General features: G+C 37.5%; 2 protein-coding genes across 2 annotated transcripts; both read right to left on the bottom strand.

Moving 5' to 3' along the window:
- Positions 1-1,662: 1,662 nt before the first annotated feature.
- On the bottom strand, positions 1,663-16,649 carry LOC145470423 (uncharacterized). The gene is made up of 23 exons (XM_081454228.1): positions 16,589-16,649; positions 15,691-15,853; positions 14,718-14,890; positions 13,907-13,936; positions 13,191-13,347; positions 12,286-12,458; positions 11,400-11,678; positions 10,447-10,564; positions 9,526-9,597; positions 9,048-9,119; positions 8,425-8,496; positions 7,508-7,579; positions 6,613-6,684; positions 6,425-6,496; positions 6,004-6,075; positions 4,838-4,909; positions 4,173-4,244; positions 3,982-4,000; positions 3,724-3,845; positions 3,182-3,256; positions 2,755-2,826; positions 2,332-2,403; positions 1,663-1,822 (listed from the first exon to the last, which is right to left on the bottom strand). Exons 1-23 carry the CDS (start codon positions 16,647-16,649, stop codon positions 1,729-1,731), a joined length of 2,256 nt encoding a protein of 751 aa, XP_081310354.1. The 3' UTR covers positions 1,663-1,728.
- Positions 16,650-19,952: 3,303 nt separating this feature from the next.
- On the bottom strand, positions 19,953-21,823 carry LOC145470424 (tetratricopeptide repeat protein 28-like). The gene is made up of 2 exons (XM_081454229.1): positions 21,194-21,823; positions 19,953-21,085 (listed from the first exon to the last, which is right to left on the bottom strand). Exons 1-2 carry the CDS (start codon positions 21,636-21,638, stop codon positions 19,953-19,955), a joined length of 1,578 nt encoding a protein of 525 aa, XP_081310355.1. The 5' UTR covers positions 21,639-21,823.
- Positions 21,824-24,124: the final 2,301 nt, after the last annotated feature.

The raw sequence follows: 24,124 nt of genomic DNA on the forward strand, positions 1-24,124 counted from the left end.
ATACTTGGACATAAAGAAAGCACCACCAAATGAAGAAGTTTGTCCTGAAAACCTCAGAGCCATGTAAGAATATTGATATATCGTACGTGGTCTTTTCATCAAATATACCCCTAATCGAAAGGTATTAATTAGCATTAATTTTCCAGATAATAAATAACACTTCGTTAATTGAAATGCAAACGAGCCTAGCTCAGTAGACCACGTGGGTATTTGCACGTGACGAATGAGACAGAAGAAAATTTACAAAACGTCCTCAGGGTCGTCCCATGGCTTATATGTCCGGCTTCATTTCTTGGATGTCAATGTGTGTTTTCCAAGAGAACCAAAAAAACTTGGACAAATGCAGGACGAGATGTCCTACACTATGGAGGCTTGGAACATAAATCGGCAAGGTACGGTTCCATTGATTAATTTTACCGAAACCCGTTTCGGCTGGTCGCTAACAAATAATTATGTACATGTATTCCTTTTATTTACACTAAAAACACCGACCGTGTTTGTCATGTTAAGGCCTATTCTGTATTGCCGTATGTAATAATCTTTACAGAGCATTTTCACGCACGTGGCCGGCAGCCATGCTTGTTTACACGAGAAAAGAAGATTGGTTTGGGACATCAACATGGCCGCGCGCCGTGACGTCATGTGAAAGCATGCTATTGGTGTGTAAAGACTGAAGGGACTGGGGTGATACTCTATTATATGTTATATAATACAATAGGCGATTTGGATGCTGACGTCATTTGACTACAACCACCAGTATCCTTCACTTTTTTTATTTTGTTCCAATCAGAGCATTGTTACTTAAATCCCACTGGGACTTCAATTTCAAATAATAAAGAAAAAATGAAAGGAATCCTTGAAGTTGTAGTCAAATGATGATATGGTGCAAATCTGCCATTGTCTAATGCCTTGCATTGTTCAAATTAATACCACCCAGTCTCTTTTGACAGTTAGTTACTAGCAGTGGTAATAGACCAATTTCGATATATTAAAATTCAGCCTAAAACAATAGACCTCAGTAAGAGGCTCTGGGGAATAAATACAGAGTTTGTGGGGTTTATTCCCCAGAGCCTCGTGCTGAGGTCTATTGTGTTAGGTTGAATTTTAATATATCGAAATTGGTCTATTGTACATCGATATTCCCCTGAAAAGAGCGGAGAAAACCAACCAAGGGTAAAAGTCAAGCCAGAAGCTATGTCTCTTTACTGAAAGATATTTGTATGAATACAATTAGGATACGTTACATGCGGGAATCTAGACCACGGAGACCAACGAAAACTTCAATCTTCAATATCTTCAACTTCGTCCTTAGTAAATATCTGTGATAAAAAATATATCGCTCAGAAACTTAAAATCTCAAGACATGATGTTTAATCACGTGTACTAACATTTCGTTTTTGGCAATTCATGTATCATACATTGAAAATGTAAGCCTTGTATTTAGGGTTTGTTGTGACGATAGTTTCAAAACAAATTATACATTCACCACATGGTTTATTTTCACTGTTAAAAAGTGTATACGTGATCTGAGATCAAACAAATGCAAACCCAAGACCTGCTCCTCTAACCTAGTTAAAACTTAATCTACGCAAAGCTTGGAGTTCTTAGTTAACTGAAAGCCTAACTGAAAGTGGCTTTGATATCCTGAGTTCCGAAGACTGATCGAAAGCTGCGTGGCAAACAAAACCACATACGTTAAGATATAGCCTTAGTATTCCAAGCGGTGACTTACATCCTTAGGAAAAACTTCCGCCAGTCGTTTGTACTACTAAGTGTGAACGCTTCTGGTTCAATTGTCTTTATGGGATTATCTGACAACATTCTTGAAAAAAAGGAGAGAAAAAATACTTCCCACAACATATGACTCTCTGGCTATTAATAGGTCAAGGCACCTGACAATAGGTTCCAGCGACTTTCCATCACTTATTCTTTGATAGATCAACACTACCACTCTTAATTATATGATTCTACAATAATAGTATCACATGAATACCCAATCATTGTTAAACAAGTTGTGCTCATCCATTTTATATAATAGGTTACCATGATGGCGACATTATAATCTATTAAAAACACCCTCAAGTGCTTATAACCCAAGAACATGCAAGCCCGGTGACCCCTATTTTTTATTATCAAACTACCATGATACGCATAAGATGCAACCTGTTGCAAAGTTTTAAAACTTTTGTGGAGGGGCTCAGATCCACCTTATATATATATATATATATTTAATTTTTAGACAAAAAAATATGATTGACTTCCTTTTTCCCACCCCCCCCCCCCTGCCCTCGCCTCTTAAAAGCGTTTTCTCTCTGTAGCCAATATACTCACATTATCTCAGGATACTTGAGATTAAAGAAAGCTCGATATGGAACAGTCTCCAGTTTGTTGGCGCTTAAAAATCTAAAAATTACAAAAAAAGCTGTGAGCTTTGTTACTTAAGAGAAGTTTCCAGGGATAGTGGGGGGTGAGGGTGGGGAGTTTAAAAGTTTATACGATGTACGATATCGACATAGTGATATGGATAAAGTTTTCTCACTTATTCCATCCGTGTATTATATTACCACTTATTATTTACCCGACATTCTTATCGTATTGCCTTTACTTTATCAACCTCTTTTAATCTGACGACGTTTCTCTATATTCATCATTGTTACTATTCCATATTCGTTACAAATAGATTGGTTGATTAAGAAAACCTAAAATGGGAAATTTTAAGTTAAGTAAAAAATCACGTTGTTAATATATACGTACATGTATTGAAGTCCGACAGACTTGGCAAAAGTCTCGTTGGATATGAATTTTATTGCATTGTTCTGCAAAGATCTAGCAGAAAAGAAAACGACATTTGGTTATTCCTTTGTTTTGCACTGGTTGATGCCTTGCCCCAACATCGGAGACAGAAAATGGACATTGACTTTTTGTCATAATTGTTAACAAACACGTTTTAGAGGTTTACCTGGTGCTCTTCAAATTGGGAAGAAATGGCTTTCAGTAAATGTCTACTTTATTACGTGACCCCTCTATTCTTTGCTTCACTTTAATCTCTTTCAATCAGATCCCACGACTTGTCCATGCCCAGTCTCTGCTCAATCAAACCTCGCGTGAATAACAACTGAGAATGAGTCATAAATAGCAGGGATTAATGTATAAGCGCAGAGCATAAGGTATCTTAACTTACAGCAACGCAAACGCATTTCCATTGCAACAGAACAAGTCTTTTGGCAAGTATCGTATTTTGTTGTAAGACAGATCTCTACAAAGAAAAACTCTGGAATGAGTACAGGTCTTCATTGAGAGTTCGTTATTGCTATTAAAGCATTGTAAAAGTTGCGAAGTTTTGAAAATTTACGGTGGCTCTGAACCCTTTGTACCGAATTTTTTAAAATTTTGCTAAAAGTTGCATCTTGTCATGTTTATTGATATTTGTTCATATAAAAAATTTCAAGGTGCCGTTTTCGAATTATAAAGTCTCTAAAGCTGTAATTAAGGGTGTTTTGGCAGGTCACACTGTTGCTATGGTAATCTATTGTGCCACAAAATGATAACAATGTGTTCACCAATGATTGGGCAGTTTTTTGATATCATGATTGTAGCGTCAAGTGATAAAGAGTGGTTATAATGACCCATCAAAATTTAACTGCTGGGAAGTGTTTAGAGCCACCTTTATTTGTGTGTTGCCGGGTTTTCTTATTAGTAGCAAAACAATTTTTTTAAACGTACAAATGGCTTAAGCTTGATAATCTGGAAAAAACATCCTCGGTCAGATTTTCAATATTATTTGAGGACAAGTACCTGCAGAGGTAAAAAATAAGATTGTAAACTATCTTTCCACAATTTTCCCCCTATGTTGAAGTTAAATTTCTAAATCATTTGAACCGTACCGGCTCGTGAAGTTTAGGGTGACGTAGCAGCTCTCGTAAGGTCTCACATGAATGGCTTACTACCCTTTGAGAGAACAACAGAAACAATGCCCCTAGCCCTGAAACAATGACAGCTGCTAACAATTAAGAGAATTACAAGCTTATGAGAGCTGCTACATTTCTGGAAGTTTCAGGACGGAGCCGATCATCGAGGGTTGCAAGAAAGAAATCTTAACTGATGATCGTCGGCCAGACATGTCACTTAAAACGAGTACACTTGGTAGAAGGACCTCTATTTTAGTCACTTACAGAAATTCCAGGTCATCCATACAACAAAACAAGTTCCTTGGCAAATCTTCAATTTTGTTAGAAGAAAGGTCTCTGCGAATCAAAAATCGCATTAAATTGCACCACTTTCCAAGACATGCACCGCCATTGTCCAAACTCTGTTAAAATATCAATCATTACCGACACCACCACCACTGCTATCGCCATCGTGCGCCATTTGAGACTTTTTCACTTGTAATCTTTCTTTCTTTTTTTTTTAAATCTGTACATTTTGTACATTTTGTGACGTCGTTTACTCAGCATCAAATCCAATATATAACCAATGCAGATTATCCATTATGACAGATTTTTCAAGTTTTTACGCCGTTATCACGACATCATTTGCTGCGATTTACAAATCACCCGACCTCTGACCAAAAAATTCTTGGTTTACTATTAATCATTCAATTAAGATTCATTTCCAAGCAGTTGCCAAAAAATATCAAATAACGTCACAAAGTATGATAGCATCTTCCTTTAAAAATATCAAATATTACAGACCGCAATTTTTGAAATTTTTATTACTTTTATTTGTAGTTTTAGTTTTTATTATCATTTTAATGTTTCAGAATTGGCTTGATGTCCCCTGGATGCTGCCGACGAAATAATATTTACATTTAGATTTAGACTGATTATGTTTAACATACAGGTAACTTAGCCGATTTGTCTTCTTGAATAACTTTGCGGGAAGGCGTTGAATATCGTTTGAATATAGATACCTGCAAAAAATCGCAAACTTTTATCAAGATTACATTTGACAGAATACACCTTCTCAAACTCGTTAATAATTCATCACGTTAAGACAAAGAAACCACAACCGTGAACGAGGTTTGGATACCCGGTCTTAATTAGCATAGATTTTGACTATTTTCGTTCTCCGTTTACTCCCTAGGTTTTGTTTCGATTGAGAAGATATATCAAACAACCTAGACAGTGTTTCATCGGCTATCCAAACATCTCGAATTTTTAACTTTCTTCTCGGTGTTTGGATATCCCGATGAAACACTGTCTCTCGTGTTTGATATAATACATCAACGGCAACTGAGGCACCTTTGGCGGGTTTGGTCAGCATTCATTTTCCCCGGTTGGTCACGTGGCACGTCTACTATAGTGACCTTCTTGCTGTACAAACAATATTCTTTTATTGTTGTTGGATCTCCAAACTAAGTTGGAGAGATATTTTTAACGAAATACACTTTTCTTAAGAGGGACATTTAAATATTTCATACGAAACACACACAAAAAAAGACATGACTACATTGCACGCTTTTTCTGGCTTTTTAAAAACGAATTGACATAAAAAAAAATCGGGCAAAAAATTGACATCCATTAATTTTTGGGAAACACGTAAGAAAGTACAGGTAAGGCCGTGCTTATTGACTCGATGGAAGCTAAGATCTGGCATGAATTGCTGACGCAATGACGGCGCCAGCAAAGAGAGTTCACGTTTTGATAATCGAAACAGAAACTGAAGTGATTTCCCTGTTTCTAACGAGATGTAGAAACACTCGTGAAAGTCTGAGGAAACTTAGAAACGTTATGGAACGATGTAGGCTAGTGTTTCCGCAGCATTTCTCGTTCTCCCAAACTTTCAAATTGCCTCCTCCGTAAAACCTAAAATCCTAAAGTAAGAGGTTGAGTATCGTGTTTCCGTAACTCGATAGAAAAACGGAAAACGTTTCTTTTTAATTTGTTAATATAAATTTCATTCTTCAAAATTTCAATTTTGATGTGCACGTTTTGGAGGATTTTTAGAGTTTTGTTTTAAGATTGAGTTCGAAACGCTTCAAAATAATTTCGTCTAATAACTTACAGATTTGTTAAAACTCGAAGTTTGGAAAATACATTCGCGGCCAGGGCTTGTATGTTATTCGTGTTCAGGGTTCTGCATAGAAAAGAAATGTCTCGTATGACACTCAACGTTCAGTTTTATAGTTTTGTAAATATGTTGCTACCTGGTGTTACACACATCAGTAACACGTGATCACAGACAAATACAGACCAACACAAACCCGTAGCACGTGATCACAGACAAACGTAAAAGCTTGACTATGTTGGTGTAATCAATTTTCATAGCATGAGGCAAAGAAAACCGTCTGTGTCTCGACGGAAGTCGAACTTTCTGCGCAGCTGTTTACCTTAATCTTAACCTTGGATAAGAAATTTCATAAGTTATCACTTACTCCTTGGTAGCATCACATGGCCATATAAAAAGTGCATGACTATTTACTCACAGCCATTTTAGATATTCGAGGTGATCAAAGACCTTTTTCGGTAAATGTGTTATGGCGTTTTCGGACAAATCCCTAAAGAAAATTCAAGAAAAAAAGAACAGTTTTTGAATAAAGCCTCACTAAGATCAAACACAAATAAACGCCCACACAATTTTCTTGCGGTGTGTAGGGGCGAAACATTTAATTACAGTTCTTCCATATATTTCGGGATGATAAATACTTCGTCAGGTTTAAATGCAAAGCCATTAGCAGACAAATACCTACAAATGAAAATTAGAAAATAAATATGGTATCAATGATGGCACCAACTATAAGTCAAAATGGCAAAAGCGCCTAAAGTTACACATTCAGGTGGTTTTTTGGTCGCGAAATAAAACTATTACTATTTCCTTACAGCACTTTGTCAGAATTTTCCTGCAGTTTGCAGCACTCCGTCCGCAATCCTGGGTTGAGAGAGCCTACGTTCTTTGAGAATTCAAATGCCTTGTCCACGCTTGGACAAGACACTAACAAGCCCAAACTTGATGGGGATGCTTTTAATAAGCGACCACATCCATCAAGTGTACCATTTTCAAAATGAAATAGGTTTCACTTACAGAACCTCCAGATTTGTTAACGCGGAAAATATTCTGTCAGGTGCCGCAATAGAGTTGGAATACAAATAACTGTAAAACGGTGCCGTCCATAAAAAAAAAAACATGAAATAGTCAAAACAGAGATGAAGATCAGTTCAAAACCTCAGAATGAATGTTGCTCGAACGGAACCGAAGTCAATTTAAAGCCATTACTTCCGAGTGGAAACACCCAGTTTATAACAAACTCCACGGTAACACGAAAGAAATTTTTCAGAGCTGTCAAAGTCACAGCAGAATGTCTGGATAAGGTCCCTAATGTGACTAAAAACAAGACTACTGAGGTACAAAGTCCTATAGGCTCGATTGAACTTGGAAACCTTTCTTTATATAGTATTATGCGACTGATATGGGAATCCTAAGATGAAGATGTTTCGAGGTGTTCACTGTATTTCGTTTCATTAAATTCCTAAATTAAAGTAACAGGCTCTTTAGAATGCAGCTAACGTACAGGCTTTTTAAACGTTGAAGAGAAGAAAACACGTCAGCAGAGAGGTTCTGGATCTTATTATAACTTAGCTTTCTGAAGAGAAAGGAAATAAAAATAGATAATCAATCTAAGAAGCGTTTTCAAATAAAGATGAAATTTTTGTCTCAATCTTAGCATTGTAAAGTTTTTTCATGATGTTACAGGATTTTTACAACAGATATTTAGAGATTTCGAGAAGCTTCTGACTGGCAGCAATTTAGTATCATCTGAACTTTAATTTCCACAATGAGCTTATAATCACGAACGCACTGTTTTAATTGTGTTTCCTCTCATGGATACAAAATTTTCTTTCCACCATTCGTTTTATAAACGTCTGAAGTTGTTCTTCAGTAGCATGTTAGTTGGGTGATTACATCGGCGATTCGACCGAGGCCTTGAACTACTGTTATTCTATTAATTCTAAGCTTTCGCTGATCACTAGTACTAGCTTACTATTTACAACAACTGATTAAACAAATACGTGGACTTACTGTTCTTTGCATGTTGTGTGTAACTTTTTACTTACAGATCCTCCAGAATTCTCAGTGAAGAAAACACTCTGATAGGTAATAGTGAAATAGTGTTTAAAGACAAGTCCCTGTAAAAAGTGTAACCGTAATAAATGAGCTTCACTCCGTATGTAAATCCATTGCCTGATATCAATCACCTGATTTAAACTTGTGTCGTCTTTGTCAGCTGCAGTTCTTCATATATGAGAGTTTGTTCTTCCGATAGTCATCCCGTTTTGAAAATGTTTATGTCATTTACGATAATTTCTTTCGTCATTCTTTTAGAAAATGGATCAAGCATTTTTCCTTTCTTAACTATAAAAGAGTTCTTAGTTTACACGTGAATCTTTGTAGACATTCCAAACAAATGACCCGTAGCGTTTCAGTTACAGTTCTGTAAGATTTGTCAATGTTGAAAACACAATGTCAGGAAGAACAGTAATCTTGTTTGCGTACAAATGCCTGTGAAATAAATAACCCTATCAGTAGAAATATTAATCAAATCAGAGGGCAAAACAACTAAGGACGCTCCTATTCTAAATAGTTGAAAGTTGGAAAAGAATCTAAATAACAGTAGTGAAAATGTAATGATAAAATATAGTGTAACTTATTTACAAGTGATGTGTTGTAAGAAATAAGTAGATAAATTCAATAAGTGCAGTAACGTAACAAGTCCTGTACGAATATTTTGTCTTTAAATAAGTGTTTATTTAATTATAAAAAGTAAACAAACAAACAACTAAGGACAAAATGACATGCAAAATTAAATGTGTCTTGAAAACAATTCGTAGTTTCAGTAGATCATGTAACAGAATAAAGTACAAACATCTCTCCACCTACAGCGTTTTCAGATTTACCAGCTTGGCAAACACTCTCCCGGGTAGAAATTCAATACGGTTTAACGATAGATCCCTGCGCATTCAAAAATAATAGCAGATTGCTAGATTATAACACTAGAATTCGAATTGCTTTTTCACAACAAAGCTATTTGTCTCTTAATTTTTTCAACTTACAGCTTTTCTAATTTTATCATTGTAGAAAATAGTTCCTGCGAAAGGGATTTGATGCCATTTGAGGACAAATGCCTGTAAAAAATCATCCAACGCTTCAACAATTTAAGTAGTAATTAGTGATACGCCGTATTACCTATTTTCAATGGACTTAAAGCACTGCCCCAATTCATCTCTTTGAGACGTAGATTTAAGGTGCACAGATATGCTTAACAATGATGTATTAACGAGCGTTTTTATTGGTCCCTTCAGGCAAACAATCAACAGAGTAAAAACCTAAACTTAGCACGCCTTAGGCGTACTTGAGGAATGTTGGCAAATTTCATGGAAAAAAGGACGATGGACGCGAGCAATAATTCTCCAATAATTACTACCTTTGGTATTTTGGACAAAATGCATGCAATGTAAGACGAAAGAAATTTGTGCTCAAGTTTTTTAAATGCGAACTTTATAAATAGAAATTCAGTTGTTTTAGGCTTACAGCCACCGTAGTATTTTAAGGTGAGAAAATATTCCATCTGGAGGATGCGAAAAGTTGCTAGACGTTACATTCCTAAAAAACAAAATGATATCAAATGGACCACAACTCAGTTTTTGTCTCATCATTGACAAGCTCTATATTTTCTTGAAGGCCTCCCTCGCTATTTTTTCTATTTTACATACTTCTTCAGCTCATTTACTGTTTATGAAGCTAATTCTGGTCTAACGTTAGGTTTTTTAGTTTTGAATTCATTTTGCTCACTCTATCTTTAAGAGGACTTTCCATTATGCTACTCCGTTGGACAACTTAATTGTAAAAGTTATTTTTACAGTACTCTGCACACTTCTGAGAATAGCAAAGGTGTCTCGCCTAATTCTTTTTGTTGCGGGGCATATAGAGAAGATAATTATTTTTCGATAGCAGTAGTATTTGTCTATCTACATCAGATAATTTAGACAATTGAAAATTCGTAAGCTTGCATAATGATATGTTAGTTCCGAATGTCTCTATTGCACAATACTTGCGCTTCTATCTTGCAATTACGTAAGCGAGTTTTATTCAGGGAGAGGAGATAAATTGCTCCGCAAAAAAGGATTAAATAGTGCCTACCATACTACTACGGAGTACAAATTACTTTTTAAAAAGTATTTACTGACAACAATCAAAGTGAGCGACGTTTTCTTTGGGTATTGTTGATGTTTTTGGTTTAGTTTAGTTCCATACAAGGAAGTTGCAATAAAGTAACAGCGCGAAGTAAGGTAGAATATAGCCATTTGGAAATGCTGCCTCTTGAATAAACGGCGGGTATACAAAATACTGTACTTTAAATTAAAGTTTCTTATAAGTACAATGCAAATAACCTGCGGCTCTTTTACCAGTGGTACAATGTAAATAAGCAAACACCTCGTTTTTTAACCTTACATGTATTCAGTAATCGCTGGAACACATATAACGACATCAGATAGTGACGTCACGTTCTTGCAGAAGAAAGAATTTTTCCAAAAAAAGCGCCATTTATACTCGCATTGAGGTTCACAATCTATTAAAAAAAAACATACAGGCATTACATAGCTATTATGTTGTAGGTATTCTTTAGGGCAGAAACTTCTTTTAATAAGTGACTCTAGGAATTTGGTTCATGAACTTAGTAAAACAAGATTCCCAACTGATGTCATCACCTGCTGTAACCTGGGAAATGGCTTCAGTTTTACGACCACAACAGAACCTGAAAACGAATTTCTTCTTCAAATTTAACAGGCAAACATATTACTAATAGTAGACAAATCGAACTGAAATTAACTGTCCAATCAGTGTTTAAGAACTTCGAACCAGTCTTGGCAGCCCCTAACACACTAACATCACGGAAAACCAGCTTAACACCGTTGACTCGGATTAACCAGCTTAACACCGTTGACTCGCATACAATTTTCACCAGATTCTGGAGATGACGCTCTGGTTGTCAGAACACCATTCAGCGACACCAAACTAGACGAACTACTAATAATTATTCCACTTCCATACATTTGTCTTTAGGTATATTGGTATTAAGACATCAATTCAACATCAACTGTTATTCTAACTTATGCTCAATATATATTGTGACGATTATGTAATAAAAAACAGATTCTGATTCCTAGTCAGATTCTGGCCAAAAAACATGCCATGTTTTACCGATTGCAGTGAAAGAACTTCTACTGTACTTAAGTTTAATATCCGTTTTGAAAGCGGTCTCTCTTTATGTTGAAAGGAACTTTTTTTCAAGGAAAAGGTATGAAAGAGTTATACCTGAACCGCAGGAGGCCGTGTGGACTAGACAATAACTTGCTTATGCTTACCCATTATGTTAGATCCACAACGGACCAGTTTTACTTAACTATGTATAACCTTAAAAGAAGTTAACGTTGCTGTAAAATTCATCTCACCATTGAAAACGACGTAGAAATCTTTTGCATCAACTCCATACTTATTAGTGGCCACGCAGCTATAGTTTCCTTCCTTATTGAGAGGGATGGTAGCTGTGTAAGTTGTATTGTCCAATACAGTAAAGTTCCTCATGAATGCTGTGTATATGGGAGGACTTCCAGTGACTGGACATGAAAGTTTGTACCCAGGAAGTGCTCCAATAACAGTGGGCAACATTACCTTGGGCAAAACTATTGAAACATTAATTTAGATTAGTTATATTTAGCAGCAGATATTTTTTTAACCATGCGCCAAAACAACCATGGAAAAATGGAAACAAAAACATGTGTATGTTCTCTAACAGCAAAAGTAACGCTTTTTTTTGGAAAGTTAATCCAAATAACTCAGAGTAAAGAAGTAACAAGTGTTCGTTACGTTTCACGCTGTCGCTTTTGCTGTAACGTTAACGGCGATCCAGAAAAATAAAATTATAATCGATACCTTGTTTGTTCTGCTAGGGTACTAATGATCTTCATTTTTAACGTTTTTAGCCATATATTGTTGATATGCACACTCGGTCAAAACGGAAAACAAGAGTCGTACTGTTGTACTATATTCGAGTAACTAGCCAATCAAGATATAACAATAACGTTAATAGAATATTTAAAACCTGCTGCTAACAAGAAGTGAAAGACCACGACATATTTTAGTCGAAATTTTTTTTAGTGGTACCTTATTTCGAGCTAAAAAAAATTAATCTCTCTCCTTCAGCACCGCTTCCCCACACCTCACCCCATCCCACGGCAGTAATACCTCTACTTCGTGTTTAGGAACAACATCCTTGGTACATATCCTTACTTATAGGAACAGTCGTGAACAAGATCAGAAATCCTCTTTCTTCGACACTGTAGTCTGAGCGAAATGTTATTACTGCATAGCCGCCAGTCACGACAACTTGTTGATTGGCGTGATAACCACAGTAAACACCAAGGGTCTTGTTGTTTTCATTTGTAATCTTCACATAGTCGTTGCTGAAAAGAAGAGCATGTCTTTCAGCTTAACCTATCACACGACTTGACGGGGAGTATGGATGGCGCATTGGTGAGAGCGCTCGTCTCCTACCAATGTGGCCGGGGCTCGACGCCGGCTCAATGCCATCTGTGAGTTGAGTTTGTTGTTGGTTCTCTTCTTACTCCGAGGGTTTTTCTGCAGGTTCTCCAGTTTTCCCTCCTCCACAAAAACCAACATCTCCAAATTTCAATTTGACCAGGATAGAGGACCCGGATGAAAACCAGATAAGGCTGATGTGGCTTGCTCTCTAAATATTGTAATTTTTACAAGGTATTTTCTTCCACTAAACTCCAGTAATCACTCTGCTATCTTATGCCAGGAATGAATTTCCAATTGTTTTTATCCATCTCAATATTACTCTTTTACATTCTTCTGGTTTAGACACATTTTTTTTAACTCTATGGGGGCGAGGGATGATCATCAACAGTACTAATAGTTACCTAACTTGAAATGCTCCGTACATGCTCCGAATGGTTTAATTGCCTGAAATAATTGGAAGAGCCGCTACCCGGACGGAAATCTATTCTGTGTCTTGTGGCGGTGGGATGGGGCGAGGGTGGGAGCTGGATGGGGACGCAGTACTAACAGGCACGCAGAAACCACATCAACGGTACATGTATAGTTTATATAAGTTACATAAATTAAATCTGGGATTAAGTAAGATAATTAAATATGTGCTAGCCTCTACTTACACGCATGGTGTACTCTCCTCAAGATTAAAATCGCTGAGGTAAATGATCATCTCTGTATTTTGTGGAATAGGAACTGAATAAACACAGCGTGTGTTGTTTGGGTAGTTGTTTGGATAACCAGGACTTTTTAGCGAGTTGTTCACCACTTCACCACATTCTGTGAAAAATGCGATGTCGAATGAATACACTGGAAACTTAGATCGGTTCAATACTAAATGAAATTACATGATATATACCGTGACCTAACGAATAGCCTCAATGTGGCAGCTACAACCCAGTCACGAACGAAGATGAAAAGTTTAGAAAATTAGAAAAACCAGCCTCACTGTCAATGAATTAAACATCATTTGACGCAATGACTTGCACTCGTGGCCAATTACAATTTGTATTAACTTAAGAAATGTTTATTTCTTGCGATCGTCTACGTATGTATTCCAAGTTTTTTTCTCGGTTTTTTTTTTACATAAATCTTTGTACAGGTAATTTCAGGAAAGATAATGTAATATTTACGCCAAATTTGCTCGAGAGTATCAGAGTTCACGGCCTTCTAAGCATGCTTCTTTCTCTCTTTCAACTGGCAAATGTCCTTCATCCGAAGGCTATTGATCCGGTAAATTACAAATGATTAAATGTTGCAAGCATGTGAACGAGTGGATAACACTTGACTAACATTAAAATTTGCGATCCAGACTTATAAATTGAGTAAACTGAAATACCTTCAAAGAGCGGGGGTAGTGTATCATTCCCTGTAAGCAAGCGAAGAAATTCAGCATGATAATTATTTTACATTAGTGAAATTATACATTAAACATTATAGGCATAATACTGATGTTGTACGGCCAAATAAGTAAAGAGAATCGTATGAACGTGATTTATGGCCACAAGTGGTGTTTTGAAAGTTCTCATTTGAAAGTTTTCATCAATATTTTTCTGCTGCCATCGCTCTACTCTGCATACGGAACACTTCTCTCTCAGGCTTCCATAGTAAACGTTCCTTTCATTAGCCCATTCTTGTCATGTATTCAACCAAGTTTACGCAACTGTTGTAATGTTCTTGTTGTTCTGGTTTTCAAACGAATTTTGCACAGCACTCTATAACACATTTACACATTCGTCATGAACCAATCAGAAGCTGCATATTTTTTCAAGTACACTATAAAAATAACACCGTTTAGAGAATCGGCTTTTGGATTGAGGTAAATCTCAACGGAAACCTGGAAGTAGGAGTCGTAGTAGTATTTGTTGTGTGTCGTATCACTGGCAAATTACCATCAGGCAATACCAAGGTGAGAGGCGTAGGCTTTAGGGGACCTTTGAATATAGTAAGACTCAGGACTAAAATACGTTAACGTTACATGTGGACAAAAGGCTCAAACTTGTATAAGGCACGCATTTCCAACGTTAGTTTTAAGTCCCGTCTACACGTGCACGTTTGCCAACATGTGTTTATACATTGATCTAAACAAAGAGGTCCTATCGTCACAAACGCTTTCCAACGTGGTTCTTAACATCGCTTGTTATTCTTACCGACTGGAACAGCATTGAAATATATCAGAAATCCTCTGTCTTGAGTGAATGAGTCTGTGTTAAATGTTAGTAGTATTCTGTTACCAGTTGCAAGGATCACTTTCCCAGTCCATGGACCACAGTACTTTCCAAATGACCGGCCTTTGTCGTTAGTAATCATCAAATAGTCCCAGCTACAAAAAATATTTTTTTATTTTTTGCATTGTAAATAATTGCTTATTCTAGTTGGCTTTTTAAGTATAGGTAAAGGAATGCAATTCGAGTAATAGCATCCAATAATAGTTGGGCAAAATTTCTTTCTATTTATTCTAAAAGAACTTGGACTTAAATGTTGTAATGGCGTACGTCGAGTAGCGTAATTCTGCTGTTCAGATGCAAGGGATAAATTTTACCTAATATATCAAACACGAAAGACAGCGTTTGACCACATTTCCAAACACAGAGAAGAGAGTGGAAAATACGACGCTTAACGGAGTATTTTTGACGAACTTCGAGGTGTTTGGAAATGTGGTCAAACATTGTCTTTCGTGTTTGATATATCTTCTCAATCGAAGCTAAAACTAAGGAGAAAACGGAGAATTAATATGGCAAAAATCTATGCTAATGAAGATCAGATATCCAAACACCGTCACGGTCATGATTTCCTTTGTTTAAACTTGATAAATTATTAATGAGTTTGAGAAGGCTTTTTGCATTAGAAAATGATAATACAATAGTTGGCAGGATACAGTGGAAAAATCACAAATTTCTTCCACTTTGTTTCCACGATTAATGTTGTTGATATTTGCATTCAACAAAGGAGAAATATTTTTGAGATGCTTAGGGGAAAAAGACTCCACAGTGACCAGCAAGATGGGGATGAAGATATTTTGATTGTGTCCCACGAATATAAAAATAGAATTTTTTGTGTTACCCGAGAGCAATTATTAATCTCTAACGTTATGCTATTGATTCAATTCTAGTTTTGACTTACCATATACCGTCGAAAAAATCATCTTCTAGGCTAAAATAATGAAAGGTAACCTCCAACGCCATACCAACTGGAATTGGAACTGTGTAATTGCAGTATATTTCGTTTGGATAGCTGTTTGGGTATCCAGGACTTTTCAAAGTATTGTTTACCACTGAGCCGCATTCTGTTAGAATTAATACTCGTTATGTAATGCTTTCGAGTAGTATGTATATATGTTATTGACTAAGCGTGAGGGCTGTACTGTGAGAACATCGGCCCGAGGTCTTGACAGTTCATACCAACCGCAGCGAAGTCCGTATCAAAAACGACAGAAAGACGATATTCTCCCAGAACGGTCCCGAGCAATCTTGGGTTATAAAAGATTTACAACACGACTGAAACTACCAGAAAATCCTCAAGAGTGATTTTGCAGGAACATTCGGGAAAGTGCTCGGTCCAATACTAAGAGGATATTGGACCGCCAATGGAGCAATCTGATTGGCTAGTAATTTGGCCTCTGAACTAACTTAGTTGTGTGATAACATGGATTATCCCACGAGTCACTTGTATTTTATTGGTATACACACGAACCTTTAGGTGTTGCAGATATAACTAGTATTATACCATGTCATAGAAAATACAGTCATAGAAAACACAGTGGCCAACACATTCAATTTGACATACGTACAGACTTCTATTTGAATGGCTTTCAACTGGCGTCCTATTGCCTACAATCTCGACAACGTTTTTAAAACGGTTTCAAAATGTTTTTTAACTTCTAAATTCATGAGACAGAGTACAAAGAATTTATATAAGAAACAAAACTGGCTTGAAAATGACCGCAGCGCCGATTGGGAAAGTGGAGTATAATAGATTGGCTAATTTGTTAACGCCGAGAGAAAAACCTGTAAATGTGTACCTTTTATAGCAAGAGAGTCATCCTTTTCAATCCACAGGAACAGAAAAAGCAGGAAAAGCATTTTCTTGTAGCAGATGTTATTTTCTGTAGTCGCACATGTACAAATGTTATATCACAAATCCTGCATATAAAGATGCAAGTCGTCAAACATATTGCTGGAGAAACACATTTCACCTTGTGATCACAGTGTAGGGAACGCGAGGCTAATAAAACTCAGATTTTTTCCCTTTACCTATGTCCTTCCCATGTCACTATCAAGCTTAAAATTTACCATCTTTCTTCATTGATCATGTTTTTCTTTCTGTTTGCTTTTCAATGGAAACTAACTTGCAATTAGTTTCCACAGCAAATGGGTTTCACTTTTATCAAGCCGTGAGTTCAGTTGAAGATAAATAGCCACCCGCAAAACAAATGCCCGTTTAGAATAAGAACATGGCCGAAGTGGTAAGGCAATGTTCCTATCACATTGGACGTCTTGAATGCAAAGAACCACCGGACTACAGAGAATACATTCATTTTATACAATAACCGAAGATTTTCTGAACCATTTGAACAGAAAAGATCAACTTCGCAGCAGGTGATTTAAAAAATTGTTTTGAAAGGTTGGAACAAATTAGGCGAAAACCTTCCAGTTTACAATTAAAGAGTCGGCTGTTGACTGTCTCTGCTGTCGACACAGACATCTGTTTCTTTGCGGGAATCGCTACCTTGATTGTTATTTATGAGAAAATACCATGTTATTTTATTTTTCCGTGATATTTATTATACCTCTGCACAGGAATTATCCGTTTATTGATTCTGGTTCCATGTAACTGAAATCAGCCAAGTGGGCAGGGAGTAAAACAAAAGCTCGAATTCGTTTTCGCTCGGTCTCCTCTGAATTCATAAGTAACATACAAATATTGGTTTCCGTAAAACTTTCTGGAATCGATCACTCTTTTAGACGTGTACAGATATGAAAACTTGTCCTAGACAGTGACATATCAGTTTTAATTACGATTCATGTTATAGTTTGTCATGCCTTTCCTTTATATTATTCTTTCTCAAATCTACTTATGAATTTACGAATGTCTCTTCTATAAATTGTTTCACGTTCAAGAAACAACCAATGCGCCGTGTTTAACAGTGTGTAGAAATTTTGATACCCAACGCTCGAATGAGCGTTAACTATTTTGCCAAATACTAGGTTATGACATGAACACATTGCTGTATCTTTCGCTAAGTACTTTACAAAGTCTAAATTTCCTCTGAAAGTCTGAACAAACTGGCAAGACCCTTAAAAAAAGAGTTGTTTCGTTGATAGTGGCCAGTGTATATAGTTGAGATGCATTTTTTCATTTCAATTACCTTAAAGTGGGATATCTTGCTTGCTGTTGTTAAAGTATAAGAAACTTTGTTCATCATCACAAGCAAACTTCATCACACTGAAATAGAAAAGTTCAGGCAGATGCTTTTATGGGGGTGATTAAGTTTTAGTTGTAAACTTTATGTTCATCCAATCGGCATCGTTTCTGTAGAATAAATCTTGAAGTCATTTTAACAGTCTGTTTAACATCTGTTATAACAACAGTATCAAGTAATCGTCAGCAACTTACAAAAACAGTCTCTCGACACGTTGATGGATAAAATCACGCTCATTTAGGGATTCAGGAAAAATATACCTTTGAACTTTTTGCACCACGCCGTTAAAATTAATGTGCACGACATTGAAATAAATACATCAATGTTGTTTTCTGTAGCCATCTGATGATGCAGTATCCAGAGTTGAATTTATTTCATCAAACTGAAATATTTTATCGCAAATAACGAAATAGTTTCTTTGGTTAAGATAAGGAAACAGTTTTTAGAAACCTACCAAAGTTTCGCAGGAGAAAGATAAGTTTTTTTTTTCGTGACATGGCCCAGTTATTTCACAAAAAGTTGTTGAATGTCAATACAATTGGGTTTTGATTTTAGCTTACACAAACACATACTTAAATTAATTTATTTTGTATGCTGGAAAACCGACGTTTGAAAGAAACCTTGGTTAATTATTTTGCGTTACGGTGTAATGATTTTTTTTTTTTGCAGCTTCCGTTCTTGTACACACGCACACACAAACGGTATCTAATACATGGGACTACCGTTATTTTATGGAGGAAAGTGTTTTACTGGGAACTAAACCACTCACAGATTCCATAAGCCTCTTTCTCCGGGAACCGAGTGGCGTATTTTTCATTGTTCACTCTTGCGAGTGTCGAATCGTTCAATGACGTCTTTATTCTCACCTTTTCCACCTTTGTTGAATGAACTTGGTTTCTTGCGTCGTTTTCTGTTTAGAATTATATGGCGGTGGCAGGCAGATTTGTTTTACTTATTGACGAAGAAGTGAATGAGTTTTCCGAAATACTTGAGAGCGAGAACACTGGGTACTTTGTATTTTCTATGAAGCCCACCTGTATTTGTAAAACTCAATTATCTGAAAACGCAATAAAATCAGTAGATATTTGGTCTTCATATAGTAAAAAGAACATTACACGTTGGCTCAAAGATATGAATTTTAGGTTCTCGTGGCAAAAACAAATATCTTACTGGTACGCTGTTCTTGCCACTCGAGCGTATGAAATTCATACCTTCTCTCCACCGTCTAATATCTTGTCTGTATCTAATCTTCACGGCACGTATACGTACGCCCTGAGGAATAATTACATATTGATCAAGATATACTCAAATCTTCTCGCAGGGCTTTAAATTTCCTTTATTGCGCAAAGTCGCATCATTCGATGAATACATTACACACAGCTTTTTACAAGGTGTGGCTTTTAAAAACGCTCAAAAACGGACGAGGAGTAAAACATGAGAAACTATCGTATGGTAGTTCAATAACGTTCTACGGTACACAACTTAACATTAAAAGCTACGCCGGGAACATAACTGTATACATCAATTGCATAACCACTGCAGATAGCAAGATAACAAGAACTTAGCTTTGCAATCATTTTCACATCTTTGTGGATGTTGTTGTCGCGTGCTCTGTGCCTAGTAGCGTGAATTCTTTAGCTTTTCAAATGCCTTTTCATCTTTCCGACCATACAGTAAGACTATAATTTTGTAGATAAACATTTCAAATTTGTCGTATATACCAAAACAGGTGTTAATCTCCGATATGAATAGTAAGAAAAAACAGTAGAAATACTACGTGATCACAGATGACCTTCGATTACCAAGGAAAAACAAAGGTAAAATTAAACCGATCTACCAAATTCAAATGTATTTTCAATACTTATCAAAATACTGCAGCAAAGTAAATGTTGCTTTGAAAGATCGTTCTCGTTAATTACAAATGCGTTCGAAAGATAATTTGAGTCCCGTGTCTAGGAGTTTCTTATCTGGTTTTACCAAAATGAAACATCACGTCCTCACCAAGAAGTACAAACGGAGCCCAGTGTTTTACATCACTGAAGTTGCCGGATTCGCGCATGGATTTTCTGGCCAAATTCAGAGACTTACTAGCACTTTGGCCTTTCTCCAGCTGTGTGTAGAAATGCTTCATAAACTCGTAAGATGCATCATCATCAAGCGCCCACAGTGACGCCAGAACAGAGCGAGCACCAGCTCCCAAAAAGGCCCTTGCAATACCAACCACGCCCTCGGCTTTGATCTTTCCTCGCCCACTATGACAGCAGCTTAAGACTACGAGCCTTGCTTGCAATTTGGATGTCAGGACATCTTCCATTGTTAGGAGGTAGTCTTCTTCTTTTGGTTTTCGGGAATGATCAGAATTTGGACATAAAACAATCTCGCCCGTTTCGACTTTTCCATGGGCGGCAATGTGTACTAAAGCAACCGAGTCTAGTCTGCTTAAAACGTCTTTTTTTGTTGCAGCCTCTCCAATGAGAGGTTCCGTCTTCAAAATGTTTCCAATCATTTCCACCTCTGCTTTGGCAGATGGGAGCTGATGAAGCCTCTTTGTCTTGATGCGGACACTTCCCACCCACGGATCGCCAACAAGCAATGCTTCACTTGTACCGTGTTGCTGCTCTGGTCTCTCTGTCGCCATCAGCTTTGAACTGGTTAAGGTCGGAATGAGTCGTATGGAAAATGTTTCTGCCAAATACCTGCTGTTTTGGTCCTTGAATGCAGGGAATGGAGCCAAGAACAATGGACCATCAGGGACAATGGTAACTGCATCACCTTGTATCATGTCTGCAATCGGACTAATGACCATGTCATACAATACTGTTAAGACATCATCCTCGCAGCCTGGTGACGTTGGTCCTTTCCCACCATCAGGTCCATGACTTTGATCAGCCACCCTTTCTTCTGTCGGTTCATCCAAAGATCGATTATCGCACTTAACGCCATCTAGCACACCAATTTTGGAGTATGCATCTTCATTCAAGGACTTCAAGGAATGCACGGCGTCTTCTCTAAAATATTTTTCGTCAATTTTTTTCTGAACGTAAATAGGTTCTTCGCCCGTCTTTAGAACCCAGAAATTGATTGCATCCGTTCCAACTGCCAGAAACACGGTTGGTGATGAAATGTGTCTTAGAATGTCTGACATTGTTCCCATCTGCTTTGAAATATAGTTTAAAATGGCAGTGGCTGTTCCGATTTATACACCAGGTCCAGGGTGAGCCAAGTTTAAGCCATATTGACGTTCCATGAGATCCATCAGGGCCTGTCCACGCCCTCGCTCAGCTGTTAAGAGAGCTTCATTCGTTTTGTTTTGTTTCAACATAACATTCCATAAAGCAGTGTAGGGCTCTTTGTAAAGATTCCGCAGGTTGATTTTCCATTCGTCTTTGGATTGAAGGCGATCTCTGAGATTATCAAACAGTTGTACACTGGATTTATAAAAGTACTCAGCTTTGCACAGGTCTCCGACAATGTGATAAACATTGCCAAGCTTAAACTGTGCGATCGCTTCTCCAACTCTGTCTTCAACTGCGGTAGCAATGCTAAGATGTAACTTGTAGTTTTCAATCGCCTTTTCCAAATTTCCTTGTCGAAGATGGTCATCGCCCAGACTGGAGTAAGTTTCTCCTTCTTTAGCTTTATCTCCCATTTCTTTGAAGATCTTAAGAGCTAGCTCGTAATACTCTTTGGCCTTTTGGAATTGTCCAAGTGACTTATAAGCGTTGGCAAGATTTCCGTACGCATCAGCTTCTCCTGGTCTGTCTTCCAATTCTTTGGCGATACTAATGTGTTGCTGGTAGCACTCTATCGCTTCACTGAAATTGCGGAGAGAGTTATAAGTTATTGGTATACGTGCGTCCTTCTCCTGCTTTGTCACCTACTTGATTGGCAATTCTAAGATGAAGCTTGTTGTACTCTATGGATTTTTCGAAATCGCCGAGAGAGCAGTAGGCTACGCCAAGGTTGCCATAAGCACGTCCTACACCGGCTCTATCTTTCATTCCTTTCGCGATACTCAGATGTTGCTGGAGGTACTCTATTTCGGTTTTAAAATCACCCAGCTTGTGATAAGCAATGGCAAGATTAGCATATGCACCTCCTTCTCCAACTCTGTCTCCCAGTGCCTTGGTAATACTAAGATGTAGCTGGTGACACTTAATGGCCGTTTTGAAATCACCCAGAGTGACATAAACAATACCAAGATTACCATAAGCAATTTCCTCTCCGACTATGTCTTTCTCTTCTTTGGCAATGATGAGATGTTGCTTGTGATGTTGTTTGGCTTTTTCGTATTCACCCAATTGGTGGTAGGCATTGCCAAGATTGCCATACGCTCGTCCTTCCCCAACTTTGTCGCCCGTTTCTTTGGCAATACCAAGATGTTGCACGTGGTACTCTATGGCTTTCTTGAAATCACCAAGAGAGTCATAAGCAATACCAAGATTGGCACATGCACGCCCCTCTTCATCTATTTCTTGCACTTCTTTGGCAATGCTAAGATGGTGGAGGTGGTTTTCTATGGCCTTTTCAAATTCAGAGAGAGAGAGTAATAAGCATTGCCAAGGTTTCCATATGCATCTCCTTCACCACTTTTGTCTTCCATTTCTTTGGCAGTAGACATTTGAAGTTGGAAGTACTTTATAGCCATTTTGAAATCATCAACGAAAAAGTATCTGAAGCCAGTAACGCGATATTCCCGACATTTTGTAGCTCGTTCGTGTATCTCTTTTTCCATTTTCTCTCCTCTGGTTCTCTGGCAATGGAAAACAATAGCAACGATTTTCAGCCGTTTTTCAGCCAACGTTTTCTTTGACAGATAATAAATGCTGACGTTCTTTCGAGTTCATGCCATAATAAAATGCTTTCAATGCTAAGAATCTGTCTTAACTCCAAATTCGGAACCACGAGGCCATTTTATTTTAGTTCTTCAGAGTTTATATATGATACCATTCAAGTGAAAAGTGACCACATTCCACAACCGTGTCAGTAACGTACATTTTACATCTCTATTTTGAATTCCTGTCAACCCGCTCTACATTGAGAGATTGGAACGTTTGCACTTAAGTACATACAAATTCAACCAGCAGCACTCAGTTGGACTCACGTGCTAACACAAACTACGGTTTAGCCACCTACCTCGTCTTCATGGGTGGCAGGGTTTGAACCTTCTTTGTCTGTGCTGTTTGTCTTTAGGGACATGTCCCTCATTTCCATCATCATTTGGCTTTGCTCATCACTCTTTTCAAAGTTGAGAAAACTATTTACGTCTGAATTACAGTAATCCTCCATTATACCTGTTTATGATTATACAGACTGTTCTATGTACTCACTGTGAACGTAACATCACGAGATAGGTCGCATGACAATAAATGTATTTATCTATGCATATACACGGCACTGACTAAAAGATGTGAAATTTATTGTCGATGGAGTGCTCCTATAGGCTGGTTTTCACTGGCGATGGACCGGGAGTGATAGTCGTAGTCGGAGTCGAAAGAGAGCTTACATCCTAGTGAAAATTAAAAATTAGAGTCGTAAGCGGAGTCACAAGCTCGACGGAACTGGAGTCGGAAGAATCGGAACGTTTCCATTTCTTCCGATTCCGTTTACGACTCTGTTGAATATGATCCAGTGAAAACTAGATTGTTGGAATCGAAAGCAGGAGCAGAAGAACCAACCAATCACAGGGCCCGGAATCTAACATTATGATTGGTTTATTCTTCCGCTTCTGCTTCCGACTCCGACAATCTAGTTTTCACTAGGTCGTAACCCAGGGAGTCATAAGCGGAATGGGTGTTCTGCTTCAGACTTCATTGGTTTGATTTTCTCTACATCGTATAGCGACACGCTTCTGATTACGATCTCGATTACCACTCTGATTACGACTCCGTCACTTGTGACTTACAATGCAATCTATACTTTTTATAAAATGGCTACTTGTTTCTGCGTAGTAAATTAAACATGCTATTAACCCTTTGTCGCTTATTTCACAGTTCATGGTCGTCAGATTTGCGATAACCATTAACACCATAGCAAGCAACTCAAAGGATACTGAAACTCCTTGGCCATAATTTACAATGTCGCCTTCAGCCTCTGCTTTCACTAAACACGTCAAAGTAAATAAAAACACAAATG

This window comes from Orbicella franksi, chromosome 15 (genome assembly GCF_964199315.1).
Source record: "Orbicella franksi chromosome 15, jaOrbFran1.1, whole genome shotgun sequence".
In the NCBI taxonomy this organism is placed as follows: domain Eukaryota; kingdom Metazoa; phylum Cnidaria; class Anthozoa; order Scleractinia; family Merulinidae; genus Orbicella; species Orbicella franksi.

What these genes read in the sequence shown, in the direction of transcription:
- LOC145470424 (XM_081454229.1), bottom strand. Translation starts at nt 21,638, where the DNA reads ATGGGAGATAAAGCTAAAGAAGGAGAAACTTACTCCAGTCTGGGCGAT. An exon ending in CTTGGCTCACCCTGGACCTG is followed by an intron (nt 21,086 to 21,193) that starts GTGTATAAATCG and finishes TGTTTCTGGCAG; the next exon opens with TTGGAACGGATGCAATCAAT.
- LOC145470423 (XM_081454228.1), bottom strand. Translation starts at nt 16,649, where the DNA reads ATGCTTTTCCTGCTTTTTCTGTTCCTGTGGATTGAAAAGGATGACTCT. An exon ending in ACTACCCCCGCTCTTTGAAG is followed by an intron (nt 13,348 to 13,906) that starts GTATTTCAGTTT and finishes CATTTTTCACAG; the next exon opens with AATGTGGTGAAGTGGTGAAC. An exon ending in ACAAATCGGCTAAGTTACCT is followed by an intron (nt 4,245 to 4,837) that starts GTATGTTAAACA and finishes TTTGATTCGCAG; the next exon opens with AGACCTTTCTTCTAACAAAA.